The following is a 16,771-nucleotide window of genomic DNA, read 5'->3' as shown; positions in this document are numbered from 1 at the left end:
AAAAGTCTGCCCGGCCAGCAGCACCCGTGCCAGCCTTCCAGAATCCTGCTTCACGGGTGGATCCTGTCTCCCACTCCCGCCTGGAAGAGCAGGTGGGGGGGGAGGGGGTCAGGGAGAAGGCAGGCTCGCCCCCCTCACTCTGTCCACGGCCCAACCAGTGGCTCTTCACGATTCCACGCTCCCTCCAACCGTGGCCTCCCTCCACCGCCTTCCTGTTCACTCTAAATTCCTGCTTCCTCTGAACTCTGAATTCCTGCATCACTTCCTCAGGAAGGCTCTGCAGCCCCGGCTTGGACCAGCGATCCAGACGCGCCCCCAAACACATTTCTTTCGTTCATAAGTCTCACCTCACTTTGTACTTTACATACTGATGGACGCGATTAGTGGATGAATGTCTGCTCCTTCAGTGGCCTGGAAGCTCTGGGAAGAGGGACCCCGTTCACTTTTGTTCACTGTCATGGCCCCAGGATCTAGCCCAATGCTGACAACCAGGTGGTATTTAGATACTTGTTGAACAAGTGAATCAATAAACGAGTGACTACGAGTGATAGCAGGCGGTCCTGAGCTCCTGTCCACGGAGCACTGGTCTAGACCCCATCCACTCTAGATCCTGACCAGCCCCCGTCCCCCACCCAGGGGTGCTCGGCGAGGTCTTATAAACTGGGGCATGGAACAGGAAACAGTCCTGCAGGAGCCATGCTGAGGGCGCAGGCTCCCAGAGCCAGGGGAAAACGCTGTCTCCCGCTACAGCCCAGCTGGACCCTCTACCTTCCTGGTCACCAGCCCGCAACATGCCTCGTGCAGCTTAAAGCCAAGGGTTGCACAGCTTCACATGCATCTAAGGGAAATGCTCATTAAAGAGAAAACCAGGAGATCCACCTTTACAGCCAGATTAATCTCTCCCTCTTTCCAGGCTCCCAAAGCCTCCTGTTCAGACCCTTCTCCCAGCACCAACCACTCTCTTCCCTGCGGTAGAGCCCAGAAGCACCAGACACCTTCAGGATGGGACTGTGAGGTCCAGAGGCGGGATCTCCCTTGATTCTGCCTGGTGCCTTGATGTGCTTGGTTCAGGCTGACGGCTGGGTGCAGACGGGAGTCTCAACCTCCGTGCTATTGACATCCCGGGATGAATTCTTTGATGGAGAGGGAGGTGGGGGAGGAGCTGTCCCGTGCTTTACGGGACACTTAGCAGCATCTCCGGACATCACTTAGTAGACGCCCGTAGCATCTCCCTCTCCAGTCATTCCAATCAAGAATGTCCCTAGACATGGCCAAATGTCCTCTAAGAAGCCAAACTGGCCTCGCTCACACAGACTGGACACAAACAAGAGCAGCACCAACTAGAGACGAACAGAAGGGACCCTCTCCAGCAGAAGTGCCCCTTCTTGATCTCTGAGGCAGACAGATGACTTGCACTTGACCTCCCAGTACGACAGTGCAGCCGCTGCGGAAACAGTGTGGGATCCCTCAAAATATTAAAAATAGAATTGCCATATGACCCAGCAACCCCACTTCGGGGTCTATACCCCGAAGAACTGAAAGCAGGGACTCCAGGAGCATTTGTACGTCCCTCTCCACAGCAACGTGATTCACACCCTAGGGTGTGAACCAACCCAAGTGCCCATCGACGGCCAAATGGATAAACAAAATGCGGTAAATAGATAAAATGGAATCTTATCCAGCCCTAAAAAGAGAGGAAATTCTGACATGTGCCACCATGTGGAATCTTGAAGACATTTTGCTAAGTGAAATAAGGCAGTCACCAAAGGACGGATACTGTCTGATTCTACTTAGACGGGGTCCCCAGAGGAGTTATATCCATAGAGACAGAAAGTAGGAGGTGGTCCTGGGGGATGGTCAGTGTTTAATGGGGACAGAGCTTCTATTTTGCAAAATAAGGAGAGTTCTGGTGAGGGTTACACAACAATGTGAATGTATTGAAAGGCACTGAAATAGTCACTTAAAAATGGTTCAGATGGGGAATTCTGTTACGTGTATTTTACCACGATTTGGAAACATCACAGAGTGGAGGACACTAGGAATTGTGATAAGACTCGGGATATAAGTCCCCCCACCCCCATGGCACACACACACACACACACACACACACACACACACACACAGGGAGCGCTTATGGAGAGATTTCCAGGTCCCAGCTCGGGGCTAAGTGCTCTGCGGGTACACACGCGCCTGAGTCTCTTCTAACGCTGGGAGTTAGTTATAAATAATTCACAGATGAGGGGCTACAGCTTAGAGCGCTTAAGAGACTTACACAAATGCACACGGCTAGTAAGTGGCAGATTCAGGATTAAAACTCAGGGCAACGTACCACAAAATTCCTTAAGAGTCTCTTTGTTCACCTAAATCAGGCGTCAACTAGCAGCCCCTGTAAAGGCCAGGCCGTGCGTATTTGAGGCTTTGCAGCCCTTTGTCACAGCTTCCCAAGTCCGTGCTGTAACTTGGAATCCACCGTGGATGGTATGAGAAGGAAAGAGCCCGGCTGCGTTCCAATTACACGGCACTCACAGAAACAGCGAGCGAGCCAGGTTTGGCTGGCTGGCCAACTCCTAGATGGTTCTTCACAGTTTGGCTAATCCAGGAATTCCAGGCAGTGTTGCAGGGTGGGTACTTGGCGTTGGTAATAACCATTACACTCCTCTAAGAAATCAGAGGAACAGGGTTTAGGAGGCTGCTGGTGTCTTCAGAGATCTCCTGCCCGACCTGTCCCCATCTCCCTCTCCCAACTGGAGGGGTCCCTTCATGCCCTCTCCAGCCTGGTCCTCCCGTGTCCCTCTGCCTCTCACTAGGGACCCTCCGGCTCACGACTGTGGTTCTCTAGGGGACCCCTCCCTGCAAAGCAATCTTCACCCCAGTTCTGCCTGGAATGATCTCCATGGGACACACAGAGGGGTTTATTGTGGGGGAGGGAGTGAGGTCTGGGGGGCCACGGGTGGAGTTGAAGACCCTCCAACTCCTGCCTAAACTCTGCGCTCACAGGTCAGTATCATCCATCCAACGTCCCGTAGCAGGGCCTGCTCGTGCACAACCCGAGCTCTGGGCGGCTTGCATCCTGGCCTCAGCCGGGGGACCTGCTCCTTTCCGTCTGTGGTCCTGCTCTGTCAGGGTGTCTGTTTGCTCACGGCTGCTGCTCTCCGATCACCTCTCAGATGCCTGGGTTTCCCCACCTCTCGGATGGCTGGGAGCCTGTCTCAACCCCTGCAGGTGGAGTTCTTCCGTTACTCAGGAGAAAGAAGAATGGGGGCACGAGGGGAGCAGCCTCGCCCCTCCCCCCCCAAAGGATGGCAACTGTGTGCGGTTTTGTGCCAGCTCCCCTCGCCCGCCGGCCCCTCCTGCCCAGGCTCCCCACCCCGACCCAGCCACTCTCCGCCTTAACAGGCCTTTCCCTGTATCTGGATCTGGGTGTGCGTGCGTGCTGTGAGCTCTTCTCCAGGTCCCGAGAGGCCGTGCTGGGAGCCGAGGGTGAGAAAGGGGGTGGTGACCAGGACCCAGGGGCCAGCCACCGGCTGCCGCGGTACGTGCAGGGGTGACAGCAGTAGGTAGATGTCCTCAGTCCTGCCAGGAGAACCAAGGGCGCGTGGACCTCACAGGGAACCCAGGGTGGACAACAAGAGGGTGACTTTCTTCCCAAATCTTCTTCCAGCCCATCCTCCTCCAGACGTGACCGTGAAAGCAGCAGAGAGGCGGCCCTTCGATGACATGTTTTGTTCTCTTGTGATATCATTCTCTCAGCTAGAAGAGCTGAACTTTTCAAATGCTTCGCCGTCCACAGGCACGCAGAAAGTTCAGGAAACCGCAGCCGGCAGAGCTGAATGCCACGGACACAGCAGACTGGCTGGTGGGAGGCCCCGCCCTCCTCCTGCTGTCTGGACCAGGGGTGAGGCCGGAGGGAGCAAGGCTGCTGTGGCGTCTCTGGGATCTGATGCTTCTGACTTCATGCCGGGCCCAACGCAAATGATTTCTTCAACAATTGACACTTTACGGTTTATCCCGGCCTTCATTAAAGAGAGGGCTTTGGCGCAGGTTAATGGGGGTATATTCAGCGAGAGTGCTGAGTTGCACTGTGCATGTGACCCACGGTTGACCCTCAATAAAAGAGAATTCCCTTTTCTTTCTTTCTAGAAGGAGAAGCACAAATGAAACATGCCATTAAAACCACTCCTACAAGCACCATGGCCACAGGCCTGTGAAGGACAACTATGAATTCCCAGGCTGGGGTTGTCAAGGTTTTCTCAAAACACACCTAGGCTGGACTTCTAGGTGGGGTGAGGCTTTGGGGATGAGTATCAGTGGCAGAAATTTACCAGGTGTCAATTGCTGAAAACCAGAGAGGCCCAGGCTCTCTTGTGGGCTAAGGTACCACTGTTCCCAGGTCTTTCCCCTCAAATCCTGAAGCACCTACTGGACGGGGGAGAGTCTGGGAGAAGCCAGAATATTCCACCCCGTGGGCTGGTGGGAGAAAGGCCTGCGGTGCTCCATCCAGGTCACAGGCCTCCGGGCCACGAGGCTCACACAGCGAGTGGAGGCGGGACGGATACGAACGAGGGTCTGCATTTCATGGCCCAACTTCAGCGTACTCTGAAAAACCAGCCTTAAGGAAACCTGGGCTTCCCTGGTGGCGCAGTGGTTGAGAGTCCACCTGCCGATGCAGGTGACACGGGTTCGTGCCCCGGTCCAGGAAGATCCCACATGCCGCGGAGCGGCTGGGCCCGTGAGCCATGGCCGCTGAGCCTGCGCGTCCGGAGCCTGTGCTCCGCAACGGGAGAGGCCACAACAGTGAGAGGCCCGCGTACCGCAAAAAAAAAAAAAAAAGAAAAGAAAACCTGCCCATCGCGAGTCTTCCCCCGCTTTGTGCAGCTGTGTGTCCCTCCCCAAAATGCCCCTGACGTACGAGTGATGGGAGGGCGGTGTGGAGAGAGGCTGTCAGAGCTCCAGTGCAGCCCGCGCTTCCTTTATTCTCGGGGTGAAATCATGACTGCAGCATGAGAGACTTAAGGAAGACACTGGGAAGGCACCAGACCAGGGGTGGGCAAACCACACCCCGCCCTGTAAATGGGACCCAGTGCCTGTTTCTGTATAGCCAGAGAGCTAAGAATCGCTTTTCCATTTTTAAATGGTTGAAAACAGTATCAAAAGGAGAATAATGTTTGGTGACACATGAAAATGACATACAATGTACACTTCAGTGTAGGTAAGTAAAGCTGTTTGGGAACAGGTCACGCTCTGCTGTTTCCACACTGCCTGTGGCTGCTAGCGCTGCTGTAACCAAGCAGGACCTTACGGGGCCTTCGCGGGACAGACGCTTCCCCATACCCTCTGTTTTAGCTCCTCTCTGGAGGGCCTGGATAATAGTATCTGATGTACATTTCCTGAGTTGTTTTCCAGGTGCTAAAACCACCACCAAACGGAAGACATTAGCTACTTGATGACCACGAGCACATAGCCCCCAGGCCTCCTGGAGCCTAAGGATTGATCGTGTGAACCCCTGTGACACCGCCCTGGGACCACCACCAACCAGAGAACTGTGCACGAGCTGATCACATACCCCGGGACTCCCCTCTCTCACCTGGCCTTTAAAAATGATTTGCTGAAAACCATTGAGGAGTTCAGGTGTTTTTGTTTTTTTTTTTACTGTGGACCATTTTTGAAGTCTTTATTGAATTTGTCACAATGTTGCTTCTGCCTTATGTTTTGGTTTCTTGGCCCTGAGGCATGTGGGACCTTAGCTCCCTGACCAGGGATCAAACCTGCACCCCCTGCATTGGAAGGTGAAGTCTTAACCACTGAACCGCCAGGGAAGTCTGAAGGAGTTTGGGTGTTTTGAGCACTAGCTGCCCCAGACTCCTTGTTTGGCACCTGCAGTAAACACTGTCCTTTCTTTCACCGCAATCTGGGGTCAGTAGATGGGCTTTACTGTGCATGGGCGAACAGATCCAAGTTTGGTTCGGTGACACCGTGACAGAGCTGACTGAGAGTCATGGCACCTTGTGGGAGTGGCTTGTGCACAGCTCAGAGCTGTGTTGTAAAGCAACAAGTCAGTGCCTTTCCACCTTTGTTCCAGAAGGTTCTTCTCCGTGTCTCACTTAAGTTTCTTATATTGCTGCCACCATTTTCCACAATTCTGGGGAGTTACTGACTCAGAGAAAATAGCCCCCGAGCCTGACACCAAGTGAAGGCCAGAAAAAGAATGAACCCAGGAGATCTAGCTCCCAGGAGAGTTTAGGCCGATGCCTCCTTCCAGGAGAGTTGACGGCACCTTTTCTGTTAAAGACGTCACCTCGGGGCTTCCTGGGTGGCACAGTGGTTGAGAATCTGCCTGCCAATGCAGGGGACACGGGTTCGAGCCCTGGTCTGGGAAGATCCCACATGCCGCGGAGCAACTAAGCCCGTGAGCCACAACTACTGAGCCTGTGTGTCTGGAGCCTGTGCTCTGCAACGGGAGAGGCTGTGACAGTGAGAGGCCCACGCAACGCGATGAAGAGTGGCCCCTGCTCTCCGCAACTGGAGAAAGCCCTCACACAGAAACGAAGACCCAACACAGCCAAAAATAAATAAATTTATAAAAAAATAAAGACGTCACCTCCCGTGGGGCAGGCCCCAGCCCAAGAAAGGGAGACCCATGCATTCCAGGTGGCATTCCAGGTGGGCAGGTGCAACCCGGGACCCTCTTACCTGCATATCCCTCCTGGTGATGAAGCCCTTGCCCTCGGCATCACAGGTCTGGAAGAACTCCTGTGCCTTCCTCAGCATGGTCAGCTGTGCCGGTGCCAGCTCCTGGGTCCCCTCACGTGGCAGGTCGTCCAGGGAGCCCAGGCGGGCCCCGCTCCCCTGGTGCCCCCAGCCAGGTCCCCGGGGTCTGGAGACCACTCTCCTGTCGGGCGTGGCCATCCAGATCTGTCAATTTCTTCGAGTCGTTTCAGAACCTGAAGGTGGAAGATGAGAGAGAGGAGTGGGCATGGTAGGGATGGAGGAAGGCTGGATGGAGGAAGGCTGGAAAAGGATGAGAGGGGATGGGAGGGAAGCAGAGGGCCGCTCACCAGTGCCCGTTTCTCTCTTCATCAGCACAAGCTCGGAACAAGGGGAAATGTGCCCTGATCATTAACAGATCAGCCAGCCCATCAAAGAGAGCAGAGAAGAAGAGGGAAAGGAAAACAGACATTTCCAGCTTGAAAGGCGGTGGCCGGAGAATTCCTCCCGATCTGAATCAACGGCAGGAACACAGACGCTGACAGATCAGCTTCCATTTCTGGAATGTTTACTTGCAGGCAGACGCCACACCATGGTCTCTATATACATTTTCCCATTTCCTCGCCCTCTAATGGTGGATTTCAGTCATGGTGACCGGCAGTGGAGGAAGGTCTTTGGGGTTGGGTTCCTCCTCTATAGCCCTCAAAATAGAGTGCATGGCAATCCACTACTACTGACCAGCCGTGTGAGCTTAAGCGAGCCCCAAAGCCATTCTGGGCCTGGGAATTAGTAAACCTGATGTCTCCGTTCTAGGTCTGACTTTCTCTGGCTCCCAGCTTCCCTGGCCCATGTCACAGGCGATGCATGGCATGAAAGAGGCAATCTCACATTTCTAAAGAGGTCGGCTATGAACACTAGGAGAGAGGCACCTCCTCTTGTTTGATTTTAACCCCAGGTATCAGCCCAAAGGTGGTATAAAGTCAGTGCTCATTGACTCCCTGTTGAATGAAGGAAGACAGCTCTTTCGTAGATTCTTTGCAGGGATACCTGAAAGCATTGGTATTTCAGTCAGGAAGCTCTTTATATGGGATTTTCATCTCATAAAGAGTAAGTCCAGACTTCTGTTTCCAGAAAAGATGGAATAACAGGGACTGGATTTATCCTCCCAGTTGAAATAACCCGAAATCCAGATTTTATATATATATATATATATATATATTTATTTATTTATTATTATTATTTTAATGGTTTTCCAGATGCTGGATATCAGGCAATGAAGGATAGTGACCAGCAGGGCTGGGACTAGGGTGAGTCGAGGGAGGCCCCTAAAGTATCAGATTAAGAGGCGTTGGGTCTCAGGTCCTGACCCTGTACCCCCACTCTTGAGAACGTCTTCTTAAGGTTCAAGTAGAGGATTCCACTCTCGAAGCTGTGTATCTGAGAGTGACTAGCTTCTTAAATTTTGCTCCCTGCACCACACTATTGAGCCTGCACTCTAGAGCTCGCGAGCCACGACTACTGAAGCCCGCGCACCTAGAGCCCGTGCTCTACAAAAAGAGAAGCCACCGCAATGAGAAGCCCGTGAACCACAACAAAGAGCAGCCCCCACTCGCTGCAACTAGAGAAAGCCCGTGCGCAGCAACGAAGACCCAACGCAGCCAAAAGTAAATAAATAAATAAATAAATTTATATTAAAAAAAAGACACAAATAGGTTAAAAGTAAAAGATTGAAAAAATATATAGCATGTTAACACTAGTCAAGGGAAAGCTGCATATTAATATCAGGCAAAGTAGATTCCATAGAACAAAGAATATTAATGGAGATAAAGTCATTTCATAATGATAAAGAGGGCGATTCATCAATAGGATAAAACAATCTAAACACATATGTGCCTAACAACAGGTGCAAGAAGCAAATGCATAAAACAAAAACTGATAGAACTTCAAGGAGAACCAGGCAAATCCACAGCCACATTCATTATCCCTCCATCAATAATTAATAAAACAAGAAGACAGAAATCAGTAAGGATACAGAAGACTTGAACAAAACTGTCAACTATTTTGACCTACTTGACATTTATAGAACAATCCACCCAAAAAATCCTGAACACACTTTCAAGTGCACATGGAACATTTACCAAGACAGTCCATATTCTGGTCCACAAAACAAGTTCCAATAAATTTAAAGGGATTTAGTCATACAAAGTATGTACTCTGACCACAATGGAATTATGTTAGAACCAATAACAGAAAGACCTCTGGAAAATCTCCAAATGTGGAAACTATGTAACATACTTCTAGAAACCCACGGCTCAAAGGAGAAATGAAAATGGAATTTAAGAATAATTTGAACTAATTGAAAATAGAAGTACAATATTTCAAAGTTTGTAGGATATTGCTAAAGCAGTGCTCAGGAAAAAATTTATAGCCCTAAACAAATATATTAGAAAGGAAGAAAGGTCTCAGGCCAATGGCCTCATCTTCTACCTCTAGAAACTAGAAAAAGAAGAGTAAATTAAACCCAAAGTAAGGAGAAGAAATAATAACAATCAGAACAGAAATCAATGAAACAGAAAACCATAGAGAAAAACAGTGGAGAAAACAAACAAAACTAAAAGCTAGGCCTTTAAGAAGATCAATAAAGAGAGAAGATACATATTATAGTATAAGGAATTTAAGATGACATCATTACAAATTCTACAGACATTTAAAAGGATAATAAGGGAATATTATGAACTACTTTATGCCAATAAATTTGACAATTTAGATGAGATGGACAAATTCCTTGAAATATCACAGTAAATATCAAAGCTCACTCAAGAAGAAATAGATAGCCTGAACAACACTATGTCTATTTTAAAAATTTTAAAAGAAAATCAACAACTCAGTTGTTTTTAAATGGACAAACATTTGAACAGGCGCTTCACCAAATAAGACATATGGATATCAAATAACCACATGAAAATGTTCATCATTATTAGTCATCAGGGAAATGAAATTTAAAACCAAAATGAAATGCCACTACACACTTGTTAGAATGTCTGAAATGAAAAAGATTGACCAAGTCTTGGCAAGGATGTGGGGTGACAGGATGGAACACTCATATGTCGCTGGTGGGAATGTACACAAACGTACAATCCCTTTGGAAGACACTTTGTGGTCTCCTAGAAAAGTCAGACAAACTTCTACCATCTGATACAGGCATGACACTCCTCAATATTACTTGAAAAGTCAAACAAACTTCTACCATCTGATACAGCCATGACACTCCTCAATATTACTTACCTAAGAGAATTAAAGCATACGTCCATACAAAGACTTGTCCATGAAGGTTCACAGAAGCTTTATTTGTAGTAGCCAAAACCAGCCCAAATATTCATCAGCAGGTGAACTGGTAAGATTGCGGTACAAACACACAAAGGGATGCTATTCGGCTTTGAAAGGAAGGGACTGTTGATCCAAGCAAGAAACCGTATGAATCTCAAAATAATCATGTGAGTGAAAGAAGCTGGACTAAAAGAGTGCATCCTATTTGATTCTACTTTTATAAAATTATAAACAATGAAGACTCGCCTACAGTGACAGGAAAGAGATAAGGGAGGGTGGGGAAGGGTGAAAAGGAGGGATGACAAATGGGCAAGAGCAAACTTTTGGGGGTGTGGATATGTTCGAAATCTTAATTGTGGTGATGGTTTCATGGAGATATACACATACATACCGATAGACACACATACTCAAACGTACATACCTGTAGATACAAATATATATCAAAACATCAAATTATACGTTTTAAATATGTGTGGTTTATTGTAATGTCAATAGTTGACTAGATCTATTTTTTTAAAAAAAGAATAGGTCAGCCAGACCCTTCTCATATTCCCCGGGACTTGCAAATCTAGGCCTGCCTACTGTGTTTATTCCCAGGATCCTGTTTCTTCCTCTTACCGTCAACTCTGGCAAGCCGGAAACGGCTGAAAATTAAGTAATTTCCCTGTGAAAATGCTCAGTCCCTTAGTGTAGGGAGCTAAATGAACTTGGGAAGTAAGGGAGCAGGGCAGAGTCCCTCCTGCAGACAATTTCCCTTTATGAGTTCGCCTCCTTTCTCCTCTGGCTTTGACCTGCAATCTTCCCACAGCATCTGTGGGGTTTCCAAGTAGAAGGGAAGACAAAACAACAGAAGTGCTTCTACTTTCATTTCAAAATAAAATGGAAGCCCTGTGATGGGCTTGGCTGCCTCACACTTGGATGAAGCCCTGTGATGTCCTGGGCCCCGGCTGGACACAGCTTTCTGTCTCCAAGATGTTTTTTGGCCGCCAGACAGTACACCCATAAAAGGGAAAAGGGTGTGATGCGTTCCAGAGGCAAAGGGCAAAGGCCATCACCATCACAAAGGGAAAAAAGAGCCCACTTTTATCTGCCTGTCTCTATCAGAGCCGGGAAACTGCCACTCTCCCTCCAGAATGGTTCCATGAAAGTCTTTATACACAGATGGAAATTATCCAGCCCTCAGATATTTCCAGGAACATTTCCCAGACCTCCAAAGTAATTCACAGCTTAGTAACTGCTGTAATCAGAACGTTCACGGACCAAGCCAATATCCCTTCTGAAGGCCCTAAGCTCCCTTCCCCGTCACTCTGGGCTCCACGGAGCTGGAGAATGGCTGATACCTTGCGGCACACCACGCCCGAGACCGACTTGAAAGTCACCCTGATCTCCCTTGAATCTCTCCTGCAGCAGACAGTTAGGAAGTCAAGAGCCCCAAAGCATCTTCAGGATTCATTCAAATCCCATGAATTACCCAGGCTCCAATGGAGGAATATCCTCTACGTGGCAGCGCCACACATGTCCACCACTAACTCCGCGTTGGCTGTGTCAAAGAGAGGTGGACGGGCCAGTCGAGTCGAGCTGTGAGGACACAGGAGGGTTGCTGAGCAAAGGATCTGAAAGGGAGCTGCACCAGCAAAGGACGTGAGATGCTCACAGGTCTTACCGGACCCCTGGGAGGGAACAAGTTAAGGAAGAATCAAGGTCTCAGACAGGAGGTGGGTTAGTCTCCTAGGGCCGCTGCAACAGAGGACCAAACGCTGGGTGGCTTACACAACAGAAACTTAGTCTCTCACACTTCTGGGGCTAGAAGTCCAAAATCCAGATGTCTCAGAGCAGGCTGTGCTCCCTGAGACTCCAGGGAGGATCCTGATTGCCTCTTCCCAGCGTCTGGAGGTGGCGGCCACCCTGGAGTCCTCGGCTCTCGGCCGCATCTCTCCTGTGAGCTCTGCCTCCTTCATCACATGGCCTCTCCCCTCCCGTGTCTGCCCCCATCCTCCTCCTGTCTTATCACCAGTCGTATGGATTAAGGGCCCACTCAATGACCTCATCTCAACTTGACTAATTACATTCATAATCACCCTACTTCCAAATCTGGTCACATTCCGAGGTCCTGGGGGTTAAGGCTTCAACATACCTTTCAGGGACACAATTCAGCTTCTAATCGGTGGTGTCTTAGAAGACACTGAGACAGGGATTTGGGTGAAAGTGGCTTGTTTGGAAGGGACGCGGGAAACACTGACCGGGGAGTGGGAAGGGAAGCAGCCTGTGAGAGGCACCTTCTCCAGCCAACAACGGGAGAGCAGCTGCTGGGGCTTGGGGCCTCCCAGGAACTCGAAGGTAGATCACAGGTCTCAGGGATCCAACCCCAGGGGAAAGGGTCAGGCTACTTGTATGTCAACCCCTCAGTCATGGGGAGGCTGCCCCTGAGGGTGTTAACCCCCAGTGCTCCAGTGGGCCACGGGTGATGGCTTTGGAGAAAGCCCCCAGGCAAAGGGACAGAGGCCAGCAGCTGGAAGTGGCCACAGGACAAGGAAATGGTCAGTCCTCCCACCGTGATGAGGGCAGGCCACCAAAAGCATCTGGTACATAGGACGTGGGGGAAGGAGAGGCTCTGGGCCACCCACATGCCATCCACACAGGCCCTAACCCTCAATCGCCCCATCTGTAAAAAAGCAGGTGACAGTACCTACGTCCTGTGAGGACCGGGCAACGTATAAACAGGTAAAACACTTGGAAACGATGCCTGGCACACAGAAAGCAGTTGGTAAGTGTGAGCTCTTACAATAATTTCTAGGGCATTTTCAGTATTATTCTTTTTAGTTCGAAATTCTGATAGTGAGATGACTCCTTGGGAGGTGATAAAATAATGAAAGACATATAAACTCATAATGATGCTAATTATATTTCACAGTTGAAAAAGAACTTTCACTTGTATCATCCCATTTCCATAGTGATCCTGTGAAGCTGTCAGGACTGGCTGTCTTTTCCCTCTTTTAGTAATGAACATCTCAGTCTCCGAGAGGTTACGTGACCTGTCCAGGGTCATCAAGAAGAGCTGGGACTCGAACTTACCACCGCTGAGAGTACGTGAGAAGACCAGAGGCATACTGGGGCTGCGTTTGTTTTCTAGGACTCAATGAAGGGCAGTTTTCAGTTCGTCCTCCCTCCCTGTAAGAACATTCCACAGTCTGCGCCAACTCTCAGCCTTGTATGTGCCTTCAGGGCCCAACTCTAAGTCCGCCTCCTCCAAGAAGTCTTCCCTGACTCCCTGGTCTGGACTGCTTTGGCCTCTGTCCCTCTGAGTACTTACTCTTTCATGCTTTATGCATTAGAACACCCGGCTTGATCCAGTTGGCTAGATTTTCAAGTGCACGTGATATGTCTTATTTCTTCTGCAAAAGCAGAAGTCCTATCAGTAAATCTTAGTAAGTGTGAAATTGATATTTGATCATTTAAATGAACAAATTCTCAGCCTGGTACTTTGCGTAGAGCAGGTGTTCAGTGAGTGTGTGCTGGCTTCCTAACTGGCCACTGAGAGTGAGGGCTGAGAAGGGAACGTATTGGTGGTACAAGGAAAAATATCTATCTGGTCTTTGTTCCTGGTGCAGAGTTCCTAAAACCCTAAGAATTTCCTGAATGAAAGAAGGGCCTTTTGTCATTTACAATGAGCCCCTTTTCAACTACACCTGAGTTCATGCTAAGGAGTGACGCTGGGTGGGTTTCAGGAATGGGGGCTGGTGGCCAGAGGAACCAACCGTGTGATTAGAAGTGGCGACTGAAAAAAATGCACGGCCTAAAAGTTCACAATTATGTTTTGTTTGAGGACACTGTTGAGGGCCCTAGCACGGGAAGGCAGCCTCTCAGATCGCTCTGTCCCAAAGAGGAAAGGAAGGAGGCAGGACACATAGGAGTTTTTGCTGAAAAATAAAACTTGTAGTCGAAGATCAAAAGATTACTGCTAATCACAAAAAACAGACATCTCAAGTTAATGACTTTAGGACTTTTCTATGTTTGGGAAGATGCAAGAGTCTGGGCTCATTGAAATTATTCCTTTCATATGCATCGTAAATATCTAGGGCCAGTATCTTGTTTTTCACCATCCTGCATCACCTCAGGGTGCACGGCTGGGGGTGGCTGCAGTGGCCGATAGCTTGATGGTCTCCACACTGTTGTTTACTGAAATGGTGACATTTTTTTCCACAGTAGGTTGGAACTTTCAGCCCCACCGCCAACCTCCAGGAAGGAGAGAGAGGCCGGAGCTTGAGTTAATCACCCATGGCCAATGATTTAATCGATTCTCCCTACATAAGAAGCCCCAAAGGATGGGGCTTGGGGAGCTTCCGGGTTGGTGAACCCGTGGAAGATCTAGGGGTTGCCACACCCATGCCATACCCTATCTTCCCTTGCCTTGGGCATTTCTTCCTTCTGGCTGGTCCCCAGTTGTATCCTTTATAACAAATGGTAATAATAAGTAAGGCACCTTCCTGAGTTCCGTGCGCTAGAGAGTTTTTGAACCTGAGGAGCGGTGGTGGGAAACTCAGAATTTACAGCTAGTCGGTCAGACTTATGGGGGTGTATGATGAGGCCCCCCAAGGTGGCTGCTCTCTTGCTCTCTGTACATCCCCTGCTCGACCAGTCCCTGCTGCACCCACACCTACTCACATGACTGACCTTCCCTCTTAATCATACAGCCTAATCAATAAATGCCTAGTACTTGCCCCTAGCCCCAGCTAGTGACTGTTCTCATCTTTAGATCAGAACGTCTCCACTATGATAGTTGATCAAAGGGGTGGTGAGGGGTGTGTCCCTCTGCTGGTTTTCCTGGTAACCAACTGATGGGCCAACCTATGGCAATCCCGTCTATAACTGGTAACCTTCCTCTTGCCCTGGGAGTCAACACCGCTGCCAGGTCCTGCCTGCTGTCTGCCGTGCATGGCGGGGTGTCACTCCAGGACCCTTTTGCTTCCGACATGTAAAATCCGCTATTCAATAAACCACTGATGTCTCTGTTGCTGTCTCCAGGCTCTTTTTTTGGTTTTGAGGCTGGGCGAGTACAGGGCTTGCAGGTCTGCAGGGTGGAGCACAACAGGGTAACAACTTGGGACGTGCAGCTGTCATCTGAATGGGGACAGTCTTGTGGGACTGAGCCTTTACCCTGTGGGGTCTGTGTTAGTGTTAGAATTGAATTGTATCCTAGGACACACATGTGGCCCCACATATATGGTGGGGCCACATGCCCCACCAGCCCATTTAAAGGGGCAGCTGTCCAGAAGCACCTTTGAGAGGGCAGCTCACCACTCTGCCTGCTGCGGCTTACGCAACCACTATGTTCTGCCTCCTTTTTCCTCGAATTAGGTCCAATTTCCTTGTCTGGCCTCAAGGGAGACAGGGAACAGCTGTCTCTACCTCTAATAAAATAACTCTTCCAACTAATACGCAGCGGCACCATTCACACTTCTCTTGCTATATTATAAGATACGTTAAAGGCCTTGATAATGGTTTGGAGGTCTCCACGACACGGCTGCTGTTCACACCAATTCGTCTCATAATTAGTGGTTGTAAACCACTTTGAAGATAAAAGGCGTTTTATAAGCGCTAAGTCCTATCATGATTAGCTTTCCAATATGTCCTTGCGGATGAGTACATCAAAGCCAAACACAGGCTCAGCGTGAGATCTGGTGGTTAATCAGATGTATTTCAAGGCGGCTGGTATATATTAAAGACACTGCTGCAAAATTTATCAACATTAAAAAAGTGCCTCCTTTCTTCCCAACAGAACAAGCTCTTTCCCAGGACTGTCAGTGCTGATGTCTGACAGACGAGCGATGACCAAGAGCTAATATATCCTCTGGGCCTGGAAGAGAATGATTCCATAATGGCACCTGGCTTTGTAAAATGTCTTGATTATTGTCAACATGGTTCTGGGCCCCCTGTTCTCATTTTATTTTGTTTTCACAATCATTCTATGATATGGGCAAGTAAAATTAACACGATCCCTGTTTGACAGATGAGGAAGCTGCAAAGTGGTACAGCTGGACACAGTTACGGATACAGTTACCAAGGCGACACTATGGATGCCCCACCCACATCCCCTCCAATATTTGTGCACTACCCACCCCCTCCACCGTCCCCGCTTTTGTTCTAGCTCCCTGCGCCTGTGACTCTTAGAAGGCACATCCTTGGGCTTCTGGAGTTGCTTTGTCTCATGGACAGAGCCGGAAGTGTCTGAAGTTTTCCAGTCACCCCTAAACAGCCCTTGGCCAATACCTGCCTGGTGCAGAAGAAGGGAAGCCCATTCTTCCCTGCCTCAGTGGGGAAGACTCTGAGCTGGGATTTACACTTTTGTCAGGCCAGGCTGAAGCTGGAACTCTGCCCCACATCACACTCTGGCTTCCTCCCCTCTCCTGTCCTGTGTTCCACTCCTTTACTAGGTCTTCCTGGAGCACCTCCTTAATAAACCACTTGCCTGGTCAGCCCTCTCTCGGGGTCTGCTTCCAGGGAACCCAACCTAAGTCAGCTCTCTCGACTCAGCATGAATGATAATGTTTTGTGTGTTTTCTATTAAATACGTGCTCCCAGTTCCCCTTAGTTCAAATCCTCCCCTGCCAAGTCTCCAAAGCAGATGGAACGTCATGATCGAAGGGAAAACAGGGGCTTTGAGAGTAAAGAACTAAGAGCTAGGGGCATTAGGGTGGACACAGAACTGTTTCCCACCTGTCCCATGGGACAAGGGTCAGAT

General features: G+C 49.4%; 1 protein-coding gene across 1 annotated transcript in view; it reads right to left on the bottom strand.

Annotated features, from left to right (window-relative positions):
- CRACR2A (calcium release activated channel regulator 2A) overlaps positions 1 to 16,771 on the bottom strand; it is a 120,033-nt gene that overhangs the window by 67,735 nt on the left and 35,527 nt on the right. Inside the window, exon 3 of the mRNA XM_033867174.2 lies at positions 6,691 to 6,941. Coding sequence (XP_033723065.1) covers positions 6,691 to 6,906 — 216 coding nt within the window. The 5' untranslated portion in view covers positions 6,907 to 6,941. The remainder of the gene's footprint in view (positions 1 to 6,690; positions 6,942 to 16,771) is intronic.

Source organism: Tursiops truncatus, chromosome 11 (genome assembly GCF_011762595.2).
Source record: "Tursiops truncatus isolate mTurTru1 chromosome 11, mTurTru1.mat.Y, whole genome shotgun sequence".
NCBI lineage: Eukaryota > Metazoa > Chordata > Mammalia > Artiodactyla > Delphinidae > Tursiops > Tursiops truncatus.
This window is presented reverse-complemented; position numbering and strand designations above follow the sequence as displayed.